General features: G+C 35.9%; 1 protein-coding gene across 3 annotated transcripts in view; it reads right to left on the bottom strand.

Moving 5' to 3' along the window:
- Positions 1-17,743, bottom strand: part of MAN1A2 (mannosidase alpha class 1A member 2) — a 175,202-nt gene that overhangs the window by 59,722 nt on the left and 97,737 nt on the right. For all 3 annotated transcript variants that reach the window (XM_045478809.1, XM_045478811.1, XM_045478812.1), the window contains exons 7-8: positions 11,403-11,526; positions 7,018-7,111 (exon numbers count right to left, since the gene is read on the bottom strand). In XM_045478809.1, the coding sequence (XP_045334765.1) occupies positions 7,018-7,111; positions 11,403-11,526 (218 nt within the window). The remainder of the gene's footprint in view (positions 1-7,017; positions 7,112-11,402; positions 11,527-17,743) is intronic.

The raw sequence follows: 17,743 nt of genomic DNA, 5'->3' as shown, positions 1-17,743 counted from the left end.
ATAACTGCTATGTGTGAATATATTCTGAAGAAGTAATTTGAATTTATTGTGAGAAGAAAAGGAAGAATGAAATATTTTATTGCCATTTTTTAATCGTGACGAAATATATGTAACATGAAAGTTGCCACTTTAATCATGCTTTAAGTGTACCATTCAGGAGCATTAATTACATTCACAGTGTTGTACAGCTCTATTTCCAAAACTTTTTCATCATCCCAAAGAGAAACTCTGTACCTATGGAGTAATAATTCCCACCTCCCCTTTCACCCAAGTCTCAACCACTAATCCACTTTCTGACTATGAACTTGACTGCTTTAGACTATTTGGTAAAGTGCAATCATACAGGACTTGTCCTTCTTGTGACTGGGTTTTTTCATTTATCACAATGCCTTCCAGGCTCATCTGTGTGGCAGCGTGTGGCAGCTCTTCATTCCTGTCACAGCCAAATGATGCTCCATTGTGTGCATGTGCCACAATGTGTTCGTTCATTCATCTGTTGGACACTTCGGGTGTTTCTACTTTGGCTACTGTGAATAACGGTTGTGTGAACGTTAGCATACAAGTATCTCAGTCCTTACTTTCAAACGTTGGGGTATATACTCAGGAGTTAAACTGCTGGATCACAGTGGGTTTTCTGTAGTTAACTTTTTGAGGAACTACCAAATTGTTTTTCACGGTGTACGTTCCCAGCAGCGATGTGTAAGGATTCCAATTTCTCCCCACCTTTGCTTACACATATTTTCTGTCTTTTTGATGACAGCCATCATAGTAGGTATGAAGTGGAATCTCACAGTGTTTTTTGACTTGCCTTTCCCTAATGACTAACGATAACGAGCATCTTTTTCACGTTTATTTTCCACTTGCAGATCTTCTTTGGAGAAATGTCTATTCAAGTTCTTTGCCCATTTTTTAACCACCTTTTCGTTGCTGAGTTGTAGAAGTTCTTCATATATTCTGGATATTAAACTCTTATCAGATATGTGATTTGCAAATATTTTCTCACATTCTGTGGGTTGTCTTCCACTGTCATGATAGTCCTCTGATGCACAAGTTTTTACTTTTAATAAAATCCAATTTATCTACTACTTTTTCTTTTGTTGCTTCTGCTTCTGAAGAAACCACTGCCAAATCCAAGGTCATGAAGATTTGTCCCTGTATCCTCCTAAGAGTTTTATAATTTATTTCTTATTTTTAGGGTCTTTGATGCATTTTGAGCTAAGTTTTGTATATAAAGTAAGGGCCCAATTTCATTCTTTTTCATGTCATTACTCAATTTTCACAGTACTATTTAAGAGAAAAAGTTGTATTTTTAATAATTAAGATGCTGTGAATGCTATACTGTTCGTCATTTTAAAGGCTGGCAATTCTCAGTGAGCTATTTTTTTTTCATTATTCTAAGATTTTGATGTGGAAAATGACATCCTCTTTTTTATTTAAAAATGTTTGGGGGCGCCTGGGTGGCTCGGTCGGTTAAGCGTCCGACTTCGGCTCAGGTCATGATCTCACGGTCCGTGAGTTCGAGCCCCGCGTCGGGCTCTGTGCTGACAGCTCAGAGCCTGGAGCCTGTTTCAGATTCTGTGTCTCCCTCTCTCTCTGCCCCTCCCCTGTTCATGCTCTGTCTCTGTCTCAAAAATAAATAAACGTTAAAAAAAAAATTAAAAAAAAAATGTTTGTGCACAGGGATGCCTGGGTGGCTCAGCTGGTTAAGCAGCCAACTCCTGATTTTGACTGAGGTCATGATCTCACAATTCAAGAGTTTGAGCCCCGTGTTGGGCTCTGCGCTGACAACATGGAGCCTGCTTGAGATTCCATCTCTCCCTCTCTCTCTGCCCCTTCCCCACGCCTGCTCTCTCCACCTCTCTCAAAATAAATAAATAAACTTAAAAAAATATTTGTGGGGTGCCCAGGTGGCTCAGTCAGTTAAGTGTCCGACTTTAGCTCACATCATGATCTTGCAGTTCATGGGTTCAAGCCCCGTGTTGGGCTCTGTGCTGACAGCTCAGAGCCTGGAGCCTGCTTCAGATTCTGTCTGTCTGTCTCTCTCTGCCCCTCCTCTGCTCCCACTCTCTCCCTCTCACTCTCAAAAATAAATAAAACATCAAAAAGAGTTTTAAAAAATATTTGTGCACAGTGAAGGAAACCATCAACAAAATGAAAAGGCAACCTACTGAGTGGGAAGAAAATATCTGCTATCGATATACCTGGTGAGGGGTTGATATCCAAAATACATAAAGAACTCATACAACTCAATAACAAAAAAAACAAAACAACCCAATTAAAAAATGTGCAGAGTATCTGAAGAGACATTTTTCTAGAGAAGACATAAAGATGGCCAACAGGCACATGAAAAGATGCTCAACATAACTAATTATCAAGGAAATGCAAACCAAAACCATAATGAGATACTACCTTACATCTGTCAGAATGGCTATTATCAAAAAGTCAAGAAATAACAGGTGCTGATAAGGATGTGGAGAAAAGGGACCCCCTTGTGCATTGTTGGTAGGGATGGACATTGCTGCAGCCACTACAGAAAACAGTATGGAGGTTTCTCAAAAAATTAAAAATAGAACTACCATGTAACCCAGCGATCCCTCTTTAGGTATTTATCCAAAGAAAACTAAAACATTAATTCAAAAAGATGTACATACCTCTAAGTTCACTGTAGCATTATTTACAATAGCCAAGATACGGAAGCAACCTGAGTGTTTATCCATAGAAGAATAAAGAAGATGTAGTTCATATATAATGGACTATTACTTGGCCACAAAAAAGAATAAGATCTTGCCGTCTGTGACAACATAGACAGACTCGGAGCATATTATGCAAAGTGAAAGAAGTCATACAGAGAAAAACAAATACTGTATAATTTCACTTATATGTGGAATCTAAAAAAAAACAAACAAAATGAAAGAAAAAGTGACTCACAGATACACAGAACTAGTGGTTGCCAGAAAGGGGGGGCGGTGGGCAATGGGAGAAACACGTGAAGGGGATTAAGATTTTCAAACTTCCAGTTATAAAATAAACAAGTCGTGGGAATATGATGTATAGCATAGGGGAATACAGTCAGTAATATAGTAATAACTTTGTACAGAGACAGTAACTAGACCTATCAAGGTGATGATTTCATAATGTATAAAAACACAAAACCACTATGTTGTATACCTGAAACTAATATAATATTGTATGTCAACTATAAATCAATAAAAAAAAAGGAACAACAGTGAAAAATAACCTGGTGGAAGCAACCCCAAAGTCATCAGCTGATGAATGGATAAACAACAGTGGTATATCCATAAAATGGGAGAATTATTCAGGCATTAAAAAATCCAAGTACTGATACAAGGTATAATATGGAAGAATCTTTAAAACATTTTGCTAAATCAAAGAGGCCAATCACAAAAGACCACACAGTATGTGGATGACATGAGAAGTCTAGAACAGACAAATCTAGAGAGACACAAGAATACATTAGTGGTTGTTTAAAGCTGCGGAGAGTGGGGAATAGGCAAATAGATGGGTGATAGCTAAATGGTACAGGATTCCTTTGGGGGTTAATGAAAATGTTCTAAAGTTGATGTTGAGGATGGTTATAAATACTAAAACCCATTCAACTGTATATTGTGAATGGGTAAATTATATGGCACATGTGCTGTTTCTCAATAAAGCTGCTTTAAAAAAATGTTTTTAATCTTACTTTAAAACTGATAGATGTCCATTATCAAATTTAGATTAATACAGATAAAAAGAAGAAAATAAAAACAAGCATTCAGGAAAAAACACAGATAACATATTTATCTAAGCCAAGTATTCTGTAACCTAACTTTTAATGGCTGCATAGTATATTATATCTGAAGGTACTACAATTTATTTAACTAAATCTCTTTCATAGGATGTTTAAAACTGCACTGTCCAATGCAACAGGCACTAGTCACAAGTAGCTGTTTACTTAAATTAACTAAAAGTAAATAAAATTTAAATGCAGCTCTACATCTGTACTAACATTTCCAGTGCTCAACAGCATATGCATTTAGTGACGCCTATACAGATAGCACAGATATAGAACATTTTTCTCATTACAGAAAGTTCTATTGGACAAGACTGCTTTAGAATGTTTCCAAATTATTCATATTATGAATAACTTCAAAGTTATTGCAAATAAACTTTATGTGTGTGTGTGTGTATACATATATATAGAAATATAATATATATGTATGCATATGTCCAAATGTCTTTGGAATAAATACCTAGAAATAAGTCGCTGGTTCAAAGGGCATACAAATTTTTCAGTTTTTGAAGCTCTGGATACAGGGATATGCCCATTTCCTTTATTAATTTAATAGATAAAGAATAGTGTCTTCTGTTTAAAAGCTGCATTGGGAATCACTATGTTGTATACCTGAAACTAATCCAGTTGACCCTTGAACAACATGGGTTTAAACTGTGCAGGTCCATTTACATGCAGTTTTTTTTCAATACAGTATAGTACTGTAAATTTATTTACTATTCCTTGTGATATTCTTAATATTTTATGTAGCTTTACTTTAAGAATATAACACACAAAATTTGTGTTAATCAACTGTTTATGTTATTGGTAAGGCTCTTCAGTCAACTACTAGGCTCCTGGTAGTTAAGTTTTGGGTGGGAGTCAAACTCCCACTTCCGACTGTGCCCCTAATCTCCACATTGTTCAAAGGTCAACCGTATAATATTGTATGTCAACTACACTTCAATAAAATAAATAAAAGCTGCATTGATTTGATAATGGTGGTGGTGAAGCGGGAAGAGAGGGACGACACCAAAGATGGTAGTGTTTGCAAATTCTACTATAGAATTTATATAGTAAATTATATAGACTTTATATATATAGTACCAGTCTGTACAGAAAGAGGATGTTGTCACATTACATTGTCTCCATATACCACATATCTTCAGTAACACCACTTTTAGGATTAAAAATGCACATCTGTTTATTGTCCATTTGTGTTCTGTTTTTTCATGAACCAATTTTTCTCAGTGTATCTTTCTATTAAGAATGATTATCTTTTTTCTTATTATAAGAGTTCTTGATATACAGAAGATATGAACACTCTGTTTTCCAAATACAATCAAATGTATTTCCTTAGCTTGTTATTTGCCTTTCCTAGGAAATGTAAGAGGTTAACATCTGGATAGTAAAAACTGATACCTTTTCTTTAAGGAGAAGGTTTTCCCGATTACAAAAAAAAAAAAAAAAAAATCTAGTATTTTTATGTTGTTGTTTTTTACAGTTCAAGTTAAGCTATACGTTATAGAATATACACTGGCATATGACGTAAAGAAGGAACTGAACATAATTTTTTCCTGATATTAGAGTTATTCCCAAATCTTAATAAAACTCTAAGAGGGAAATGTACTTTAGAATTTTAATAAAATTCACCCAAGTTACTAAGCAGACATCCAAACCAGTCATCCTTATCTGGAATAAGAAAAGCACATTTTTATATTTTAGCAATGCTGTCTTTGGGGTTTTGTTTTTTCCAAAAAAGTATCATTTCCACTCAGTAGAGGCACAGATCTTGTATTTTCTTCAAAATAAAGAGAAAAATGAGCTACACGTAAAGAATTCCAGAAGAGGAAAAAGAAAAGTACAGAAGAGGAACCAAAGACTGAGATTTATTCCCAGATCCATGAAAGACACAACTGTACTGACCACTGTGCTTTCCTTTCACAAAATAAAAGACAATTTCCTTGACAGGAGCCCCCAAGATTCCGTGACAAATGTTTTCCTACTCTTGGTAGCAAACACCAGCATAATTTCTCACTGATGGATTAAACATTATTTTCCATACATAAAATTAAGAGATTGTTATTTTCACCTCATTTTCTACTGTTTCATTATGATTTCATTAGTCTCAAAAATAACCCAACTACGTCATACTAGGGGCAAAGTAACACGTTCTACTCTTTGTTTTCGTTCTCTATCTTTCAAGAGAGAATACCATTGGTAAACCCATATTTTATTTCCATTCTACAAGTTCCACATTTCCAAATAAACATTTATTATTTAAAAAATTTTTTTAAACCTTTATTTTTGAGAGAGAGACAGAGTGAGAGCAGGGGAGGAACAGAGAGAGAGGGAGACACAGAATCCAAAGCAGGCTCCAGGCTCTAAGCTGTCAGCACAGAGTCCGACATGGGGCTCGAACCCACGAACCGTGAGATCATGACCTGAGCCGAAGTCGGATGCTTAACCGACTGAGCCACCCAGGCGCCGCAACATTTGTTATTTTTAAAAAATCTATTCCTTCGAAGATCAATTCTAAAGCTTTAAAACATCACCCTCTCATCAAACAAAATACCTTCTCCTCACCGAGGAAGTCACTTCTGCCAGTCTCACATCACAACTGGTACATGTCTGTACCGTAACACTTACCACATTATATTCCAGCTCCAACGACTCTGAAGTGTGTCTGCTTCCCCTGCTGGCCTGGGAGCTCCCTAAACTCAGACCAAGTTCTACATAGTTATCCCTCATCTCTAGTTTCATCCAAGCATTTGGCACAGAATCTGAATAATAAGACCTGGTATCTTCTGTTAAAATGACTGGACAAATCTTGTCCAAAGGCAACTGCGCCCCTCCTTTCTAATCATTTAAGACCCTTGTTTGTTCTTCATATTCCTTTAATAAATACCTATCCAAAGCAATGCTCTTATTTACATGAAGCTAGGGTTTATAAATAGGGGGAACCCTTTTTTTTTTTTTGCAAAGACGGCACTATTTTTAACAAAGTACTTAAACATAAATGGAGTAAAATACTGCTTGTGACACAGGTTATTAGTGTTTCCATTTACACGTAGAAAAACTTAAGCGACAAAAGATTAGAAATTTGCCAAAGGTAACGGCACTAGCAGATCACAGGGTTAGAAGCTGAGGGGTTCCAACCATACGTGTGATGGACTTTTCACTACATCAAGCAAGTCTTCAGACAAATAACCTTTTGACATAGCATTGGCTGTACTAGAAATACTTACACTGACCCCAGCGACCTGTTCTTGGGTTCAAATAATTTGGATAAAGACCATTTGGACGATCCATTTTCTGAAGTAGTTTCCGAATATGCATGACCTTAACAAAAATAAAGAATACAATTAATAAAGTAAATGTCAACTAGGTTTTGTGGTTTTTCCTCACTCAGAACCTATACCATCTCCCGTGTGTGTGTGTGTGTGTGTGTGTGTGTGTGTGTGTGTGTGTGTGTGTGTGGTGTTGGTGGTGGTGGTGGTAGTGGTCAGGAAAGGCTTCTACTTTATAAATGACTTGTTATTTTTACCAGATGATATACCACCATTATTTAAAATTCAAGAAACAATTGAAAATATGAAGAGCACAGAAAAAAACTAATTTAAATGCCAACATTTTACTATCCAGAAATAACCATCAGAAACATCAGTAATACACATCATTCCAGACACATTTAATATGTACATATCTAAATATAAAAACAGAAATAATTTCATAGAAATGGAATCACAAAAGGACATTTATAATAAGAAGTATGAAACTAACCTGAATAGGTGAAAAAGTGAACTAAATTACTGAACTCTAAAAATCGATTCCATAATAGAAATCTGAAAATTACTAAAATCCCCAAAATTTTGATTCCTGAAAGATCTCCCTAAAGCTACGGAGGAAAGAAATCACAAAAATATATTAAGAAGATAGAAATTTTCTCAGGGACTTTATCTGCATTCATCTATACACTGGATGGATTTTGAGAGTGCACAAATGTATTCTACTCCTTGTATTCTTATTTGAGAATGTTCCTTTTACCTCTGAAGGATAACCTGCTCAGTATGCATGACTTGGGGAAACATCTTCACAGAACCTTATATATACTTCATTATTTTCTGGCTTGAGCACAGCACAAATCCTGTTAGGACAATGTCCCGGTCATCTTTCATTTGGCTGGACTTTGTCATTAGGCGGTTTTAGGAACTGGCCCAAGGATGGTGTGCTGTCTGTGTTCTTTCAAGGCTGAGACCAACTCTATGTGCAATCCCAATCTGAATAATTCCGTGAACCACGATTAGGCAGTTTGAAATGATGCCATTAGGGATAATAAAATATTACCTTCTTTTGTCTTCTGAAAATTAGGCATACGTTGAATCCTCTCTGCCTCTTTCAGCTGCCTTTCCTTTCTGAACTTTTTTATCCATCTCTTTTTTACTGTCGATACCTTTACTAGCTTGTCTCAATTTTGTCTTCTAAGTCCATCATTGTCTTTGAACACCTCCTTGGTACTGCTTCCAATTTGGCTTTCATTTTTGGTGGTAACTGTTTCTTGCAATTTGTTACTGATAGCACATCTTAACTGTCTCTGAGCACTCTATTTCTGTTGATATACTTGTTTCACAGAGAGGAGGGCTTTATTATCTTCCCTCTCATGGCGATATTCGGTCAGGATTTAATTGCTATTTCCTGAGAAGTATTTTTTGGGCATCTCTTATATACCCTGTTCCTTCCCTCTTTTTTTCTGATAATATACCTCTGTATAAATTCTATCCTTGTTCTTTCCTGATGAATTACTCATTGTTATTTTCCTTGAACCAGCTATTTACACAAGGATGACATAAAAGGCCAGGAAGAGACCGGACGCCTTTGCTTTTCCCCAGATAACCGAGACTAGCAATGCAGTAGCACTGCTCATAAAAGAAAATGTGTCATGCATTCTCTTCCCTCACAGAAGTTTCCTGAGAATTCTGTTATCCTAGCTTCTCAACACGCCTGTAGAAGGGTCCAAAGAAGCACCCACCATCAGTCTGTGACCCTGTTCTCAATGCTGCTAATGAGGACTTCGGTTCTGCACCTCTAGATATACCATTTATTTCAGGGAACTGTGCTCTTCTGGTTTTTTATTCTTGAAATCTGCAGCCACAAATATCCTCTCTTGTTTCCCAAACCTCTCTGCCCTTGATTACAGCAACCTTTTCTCCTATTTTGTTGTGTGAAATATCAAGTATCTCTTAATTCTGTTAAAAAGGGAATTTGCAGTTCTCTCTCTCCTTCCTGTCACTTTTAGGTGATTCCTATCTGTCAGATCCTCTACTTCAGAAATACCACATGCTAGATTACCTTCATTTTATACATTTATCAGCTTTTAATCTCTTCATGCTTTTTCTTGGTTTCCACTATGATGGTCTCCTGCTTTTCCACGTTAGTAAATCGGTTTTCAATTATGTAAAGTCACTGCTTTGTTGTTTTTCATTTATTTATTCATAATAGAAATATAACGTTTTAAGATCTCAATTTGTTTCTTCAGTTCTGCAATCTTTTTGTATCATTATTTCTTTTGAGTTATAATTTTACTGAGTTCACTTGCTATTATAGTATAAATTACAGTGACTTCATGAAATTTGAAAGTGGGTTCTTTATCAGTCTTTTACATGCTATTTACCACCACGGTTTTGTTACTACCCTGTTGCAGTATGTTTATGTACTTGCCACGTTTTCCCTCTGCGTCTTGCTCACGTTTAACAGGGTCGGCTCTGACCTGAACTTTGGTTTGATATGTTACAGCTGCAGTGTCTCTGAATTCATCCCTACTGTGTCGGGTGGGTGAGAGGGAAGTATTCCTCCCCTCCTGGACACAATTTGAGATCTGGAGTCCCAGTGTTCAGGCAAGATGGAGGCAAGACCCCTCGGGAGCTGTGGACAAGTGAACACCCCACACCCTCGGAACTGGTGTCCTCTGTGAGATGGATTGATGGGGAGTGCCAGGAATCTGATGACGTGCTTCCTTTGCCCAGTAAGGGTTCAGAACAAGGTGGGAAACAGACTTAAGTACCATGCCACAAGCTTTCTGCTTCTTGGCTGTCACATACTTATGACATGAGACTGCAGCCTCTCCTCCTTTCATTACTATGGATAAATGTTTGCCGGTCTTTAAGATTTTTGTTAATTTCATCAGGAAAAGAAAAATTCTGTGTCTTCCTCCACTGCTGTCTTTACCTGCAAATTCTTCTCAACTGATGAAACAGCTCACACATAGAAAGGAATATACACAGATTCCACTCACATCCCAATTTAAGAAATGCAACACTACAAACACCTTTGCTGCACTGTTTATACATTTACAGAGCACGGACTCTGTCCTGGCTGTACTCACAGTTCTGAGTTTTATGTTCATCACTTCTGAATCCCCACACAAAACATATTATTCAGCTCTGCTTGTTTTTAACTTTTTAAAAAAGGTTGTATCATATTCTTTTAATTGATAAATATAATTCAATTCTTCCTACTGCTGTACTGAATTTTATTACATAAATTGCTAATGCAAATGATTCTTCTATGTATAGTATGGTATAAATGTACATATCAAAGACTGGAATTGCTGGGTCACAGGGTATATGTATTTTCAACTTCACTAGATTTGTCTTTTAGATTTAAGCCTTTAATGCTCCTCAAATGGTTATAATCTGCAATGCTGCCCCTGTCATAATGTTTCCACATATATATGGATCTATTTAAGGAACATTTATTCTGTTCATCAGTCTATTTGTCTTTATGCACCAACACTTCCCTGTGAGTGTCGATATGGGTGATGCAAACCCACTCCACATTTCTCCTCTATATAAATTCTAGAAGAATCTTGACAAGTTTCATTTTTTTAAAAGAAGCCACTGGAGTTCTAAGTGGCACTGAATTAATGCTACAGATCAATCTGGAAAAGACTAAAGTTTTTATGATACTGTTTAGCTGTACATGAACAGAACATCCTTCTCCATTTACTTAGGTCCTTCTCAATGTCATTCAAGTGTTTTGAACTTTATTTATCTTTTGTTAAGCTTATTTGTAAGGAAGTTACACTCTTGTTCCCATCACGTAAAGTTCCTACCACCTATGTGTTTGTTAACATTGATACTTTCTTGCCTGTTGTAGTTGGTGCAGAGAAATGCTGGTGATTTTTCGTATCTATATTGATCTTCTATTCAAAACTATAAATATGCTCTTATTTCTAATAGTTTAAATACAGATTATTTTAAGATTTCAGGTGGATAATCATGTAATCTGTGAATGATTATTTTTTTCCTTCTTCCTTTTCAATTCAATTCTTTAACTATCTGTTCACTTTGTTTTTCTTGTTCTGGGGCTAGGGACACTGCAACGCGATGCTGAATAGAGATGGCAACAAAATTTTCACAAAACTACTAGTGGTTACACTTCTCAAATAACAGTAAATATTGTAAAGAGAATGGACATTCCTTTAGATAGTTTAAAAAGAAAAAAAAAAAAGGGGGGCCCAGAGTACTGACATACACCTTCCTGGAAAGGCAAACATTTTCCAAGCAACGATCGTTCGTTAAATCTTAAAGAACTCTTTTATGATAAACAAAGAGAAGGCGGCGAGAAAACTGACCTTCTTGTAGTAGACGGGGTCCCCTGTCAGGTAGCTGAGGTGGACAAACTCCATGTGCAGTGTACCAAATTCGGCAAGAATGCTGCTACCTGCAGATGCCCAGCCCCAGTTCCGCCCTACTCCACTGAGGGTAGGCAAAGGTCAAAGGAGACAGAATTGGAAAAAGACCAGAACATTTTTGTAATGAGTACATAAACTTTAATTCTTTTAGAAATTATTATATCGAACATTATTATTATCGAAAATAATAATCTGTTGTTTATATCTAACAGATTATTATTTATAACTTTTTTTGAATAGGTACTATATCCACATGTTTTAAAAATCAAAACAATACAGGGAAGTATACAGTAAGTAAATAGACTTCATCCCTGAACTCTCACGTCTCTTCACCCTATCAGGCCCCACAGATAATCACTTGCATTAGTTTCTTATGTATTACTACGGAATCTTTACGCATATATAAGCAATCCAAATATCTATTATTTACTCCTCTATTACACAAAATATAGCAAAGTATACATACTGCTCTGCATGTTGCATTTTAAGATACACTGCAGTGGTCTTTCCATAATTGGTTCATCAACAACTTTCTCATTTTTTTTAAACTGTACAAAATTCTATGATATTAATGATTTTCAATTTGAATGCCCCACCCCAGAGGCATATGAAAATGTGTGAGAGCATTCTGAGTTGTATCGAACCTTGAAGGTGCAATTTACGTTTATTGTGTTAGGGCCAAAGATGTAACATGCCCGAGAATAGTTAAGTCAGTGTCATACAATAAAGAACTGTCCTGCCCCAAATGCTGATATACATGTGTAAAACACCACTATATTACACAAAAATAATTTAATCAATCCTCTGTTGGTGGTCCTTCAGCATTTTTCTAATATTTTGCTATTAATAAAGACTTTGACAGTGAATAATCTTATGTACATCTTTTTTGTGCTTATATATTCCTAGGGTATCTTCCTGCCTTTTTTCAGCCTGCCTTACAATTTACTGGAAGCTAGACTATATAAATGAAAAAGCACAGACACTTTGAACATTATATTCTTTCTAAAGGTTAAGTTCCTTCTGAAACACAGGTTGAGTGCAGGCAGACTTAAGGGGAGTCTATTTCCATTTTACCTCTATTTCTAGGGAGTGCCCTCTGGGACCGCGGCTGGAAGTCTGGGGTGTTAACAAGCGCCCTTTACCTTGGCAGCCTTAAACACTAATATCTTTCTCCCCAGTACCATGTGGCTGTCACATTTTTTTCTTTACCCTTTAGCCTCTAACCACGATTTCCTTCTAAGTTTCCTTGAGTCTTGCCCCCATGCACATAAAGTTACAGAATCAGCCAACAATTTGAGGGAAATGTATAAATTGCTGGGCTTAGAAATTTCTCTGCAATTCCTTCCTGTCTTGAGATTTTGTCTCTCATGCCTCAGTCACTCTGGCAACTCTACCTGAGCATAGTCTCCTCTGCCCCAAATGACCACCCCTTGAGGCTTGGCCTCTCTGCCTGCACAATGATTTAAAACATGTCCTCAGGAAAAAAGCCAACATTTATATGGATATGACCTTCTCCTAGGAAGTCCTCCCTCAGTTAGTTGCTCCAATGCCATCAAACTGCTTTGCTTAGCTGTTATGATTGGTTTTGTTACGGGAGGACTAGTCTGATAACAGTTGGAACAGGAAGTCTAGGCTAATTATTCAAGTAGCAGAGCTCATGGATTATTTCTATGAGAACTCTAAACCATTCTCCAGGGTCTTTTCTACTTTCAGGAGGAAGTAAAAATACAAATCTTTCTCTTATTTTATATCCACTTGTATGCCACCAATTCAATATACCATTATTATTTATCTGTCTTGAGAAAACATTAAAATAGATAAAGTTCTTTAATTATTTGGTGCTATTTTCATATTGGCTTTGAAAATATGCTAGGAAAATACCACAAATTTTTTTTTTGTAGCTATAAGTGAGAATCAAAGAAGAAATACGGATACAGTAAACTACACAGAACAGTCATTCATTTCCAAATATTAAGTGCCTAGTATGCTCTGGGAGATACAGTATTGAACCTGACATATAACATTCCTGCTCCTACATTAAATAAGACCATTTTAAATAGTGATAATTTCATACAGAAATTAGAATACTGAGTACTAGTGATAGAAGGTAAGTTAAAAGAAAGGTTCTTTATATATAGTGTTCAGAGAAACTGTTTCTGAAATGACACAATTTGCACTGAAACCTACATTAGGAGAAGGAGCCAGTGACGAACAGATCTGGAAGAAGAGAAATTCCAGTAGAGGAAACAACAAATGCAATGACCCCGAGGAAAAGGAAGGTGGCTGGTGTGGCTAGAGCTCAGGAAGGGGAAGTGAATGATACAGGATGAGGTTCGACAGCTAGATATAGTCCAGACTACACAAGAATTCTGGTAAGGCCATGCTAAATTAAAAAAAAAAAAAATTCTGAGTGTAATGGAAGGTCATGAAGGATTTTAAGAAATATAACTTCATATGTAAGGAATAAAGCGTACCATTAAGAAAGATTACCTAGGCATCAGTGCGGTGAATGGATTACAATGTGGTCAAGTATGAACACAAAGTCCCTAAGGAAGTCTAACAGCTTCCTCTTACCTACAAAAACTTTCTGTCCAAAGGTCCCAACATTGAATGCACTTAGAAGAAGTGCATTTAAACACTTTTCAAAACACTAAATTCTAAACAAGACTGTTCACATACTTGACACCCAACCTCACAGGAACGATCTAAAATGTTAAATTTGATATCTAATCTACCTATATTCCAACAACTCGGAAAAATAAAAAAATAAAAAAAAACCCTAAGAAGAAGGTATAACACTGGTGAGGTGATGGGCTGCCAAAAACAACCAGATCATCATTTCATCAAAATGCTGTAATTTTCAACTAATCAAAAATAAAAGGAGTAGATATTAAAATGTACATATGTGTATCAGAGAAACTGAACAAAAAATATGTAATGACTACCAAAAAACAAAAACAAACAACAAAGCAAAAACCATGATCTCTCTGGACTGACCACCAGCAACTGGAGTTTAAAAATGTTTGATAAGCTTCTGCTGATTTACAAGGCAAATCAACCTGTGTCCTACATCGTGTTAAATGTTTTTCATAATAAGTGATCTATATTTTGTTTTTGTTTTGTTCAAAGTCCATTGAAAATCTTTAATCAATGAATTCAAGGAATGAAATAAAGTTTTTAGCGTATTGCAATGATTAAAAACAAATAAGTGACACAGAGAAAGACAGATACCATATGTTTTCACTCTTATGTGAATCCTGAGAAACTTAACAGAAGACCATGGGGGAGGGGAAGGGAAAAAAAAAAGCTAGAGAGGGAGGAAGTCAGACCATAAGAGACTCTTAAAAAAATGAGAATAAACTGAGAGTTGATGGGGGGGGTGGGGGGTGGGAGGGGGAAGTGGGTGATGGGCACTGAGGAGGGCACCTGTTGGGATGAGCACTGGGTGTTGTATGGAAACCAATTTGACAATAAATTTCATATTAAAAAAAAAACCACAACAAAGCACATCAACAGGTTGACATTGAAATTTACCTCAGCAAAGGAGGAACTAAAAAATTAAATGATGTAAATTCAACCAATGTGTAATGTTTAACAATGGGTATATCTTGATTTATAGGAAGACTCTTGATGGAGCTCCTATTTTAAATTAAATATATTTATATATACTTCAGTGGAAAAAAATTGAGAAGACTTACGATTTTGCATCAGCTAAATTGGAAGAAATACTAAAGCCAGTTAAAAATAGAAGTTTTACACCAAAAAACCCCCAAATAATCCAATTAAAAAATGGACAGTGGACTTGAATGGACAATTTTCCAAAGAAAACAGAACAAGAGTTAACAGATACATGAAAAGATGCTCAACATCACTCATCATCACATCTGTCAAAATGGCTAAAATCAACGACACAAGAAAGAAAAGGTATTGGCGAGGATGTGAAGAAACAGGAACCCTCCGACACCACTGATGGGAATGCAAGCTGACGCAGCCACTGTGGACACTATGGAGATTCCTCAAAAGTTAAAAATAGAATTTCCATATGATCTAGTAATTCCACTACTGGGTATTTACCCAAAGAATATGAAAATGCTAATTCAAAAAGATATATGCACCCATACGTTTACTGCAGCATTATTTACAAAAGCCAAGATAGAGAAGCAACCCAATTTTTCCACTGGATTAAAAAGATATGGTATATATATAGATGTAGATACAATGAAATATTACTCAACTATAAAAAATTAAATCTTGTCATTTGCAACAACATGGTTGCATCTAGAGAGTATAATGCTAAGTGAAGCAAGTCAGAGAAAGACAAATACCGTATGAGTTCACTCGTATATGGAATTTAAGTAACAAAACAAATGAACAAAGGAAAAGATACAAAAAACAAAAACTCTTAAATACAGAGCACAAACTAGTGGTTGCCAGAGGTGGGTGGGCAGACTGGCTGATGAACACTGAGAAATGTTTAGAACTGCTGAATCACTATAACATATACCTGAAACTAATATAACAAGGTATGTTCATTATGCTTGAATTAAAAAAAAAAAAAAAGTTTTATGTAGAAAATACTCTGAGTGAAAAGAATCACATCTGTGAAAATAGCCAGGCTAAAATATTTACACATTTTAAATTGCAAAAAAATGGAGAAGTGAGAATATTCTACTTTTGAGCAGAACTTCCTCTGAGCAACTGTAGAGAGAATACCTTCTCAAATAAAAGCATACAAAAGAATCAACCGAAGGTGCCAATAATTTCAAATTTAGATAAATATACAAGGATATAGGTCTGTGTGTGTTTAGAAATGGTTTCATTTTGGGAAATCATTTTTGAACAGAACTATTTGAAAGGTCACCCAATAAAATAAAACTAATTTGTCAGTCTTTAAATGTAAGAAATTAAGTAAATAATTTAATTGCTCCTCCATTCACTCTTGAGTGTAATTGTACCCTTAATTGTACACTTATAAATAAAACGCTTACTGGTTACCCTCATTATATGAACGGCATAACATGTTTTTTAAATTTAGTGTAATGTAAATATTTTCCCCGTGACACCATTTAAGCGGGTGCACATTACTTTCTTATGTACTACCAAAATCTGCTTACCCAATCACGTTCCTCTTGGACATTCAATATGTACTTATGTCTCTGTTTTCATGAAATATGCTATGATAAATACCATTTCATATATGTCTCAGTCCGTGCCTCCAATTACTTCCTTATAGTAAACTGCCAGAGGTGGAATTGCTGGGTCAAAAGGAATAGGTTTTAAGGGATTCTGATAGATATTGATAGACGCTTCTTCAAGGATGCTAGGTACAAGGAAAGCTGTGATGTAAGAATGACCTTCCCACATCCTTATCCACAAGAGGTGACATTAAAAAAAATAAATAAAGCCTTCCCTATTTGGCAAAAAATAAATGCAATGGTTTCCTTAATTTTTATTTTAATGTGAAATCTTATTTTTGTTACATTTCACTCAATGGGGGAGAAGGGAAAGGTCACAGAGTCAATGATTTAAAATTCAAAAGATATGAAACAGACTTTTAACTACAGAGAACAGATGGTTCCCAGAGGGGAAGGGATGTGGGGATGGGCTGAAGAGGTGATGGGGATTAAGGAGTGCACTTGTCGTGATGAGTATCAAGTGATGTTATGGAAATGCTGACTCACCATGATGCACACCTGAAAGTAATATTACACTGCATGTTAACTAACTGGAATTTAAATAAAAACTTAAAGAAAAAAAAGATATGGAACATAGCACAAAGTAAAAAGTCTCCCTCTAAGTCCTGTACTTCTTCCATTACTTCCCAGCTCCAAAGCTAACCTTTGTTCTTTCTCATCTAGTCTTTCAGAAAATTCCGTACCTACACAAGCATAATTTGAATTACTACATTAGGATTTAACTTCACTTTGTATATTCATTGGTCATTTATTTCTGTTTTTAATTTTCTATGTTTTCCAAATGTTTTGTATCTAATGTTTTTTCAAATTTAAGAATGTCTTCAATTACAGATCAGTGATATTTTTTGTGGCTTTTTTTTTTCATAGCCCCTCAGTCAACTCTCGTCTATTTATTTTTCTTTTCAAAGAAACACACTGAGGTATGACTTAATACAGAAATGCATCAATTTAGACACAGAGTTTCAAGAGTTTTGGCAAATGAATACACTGGGGTTAAGAATTAAGCCAATCTCTCCAATCCTGTCCTCATACACCTTTGCAGTCAAATCACACTTTCCCTCCACCCAGTCTCAAACACACCATTCA

Source organism: Leopardus geoffroyi, chromosome C1 (assembly GCF_018350155.1).
Source record: "Leopardus geoffroyi isolate Oge1 chromosome C1, O.geoffroyi_Oge1_pat1.0, whole genome shotgun sequence".
Lineage (NCBI taxonomy): Eukaryota > Metazoa > Chordata > Mammalia > Carnivora > Felidae > Leopardus > Leopardus geoffroyi.
Note: the sequence above shows the minus strand (reverse complement) of the source record. Positions and strands in the feature narration are given on the sequence as shown.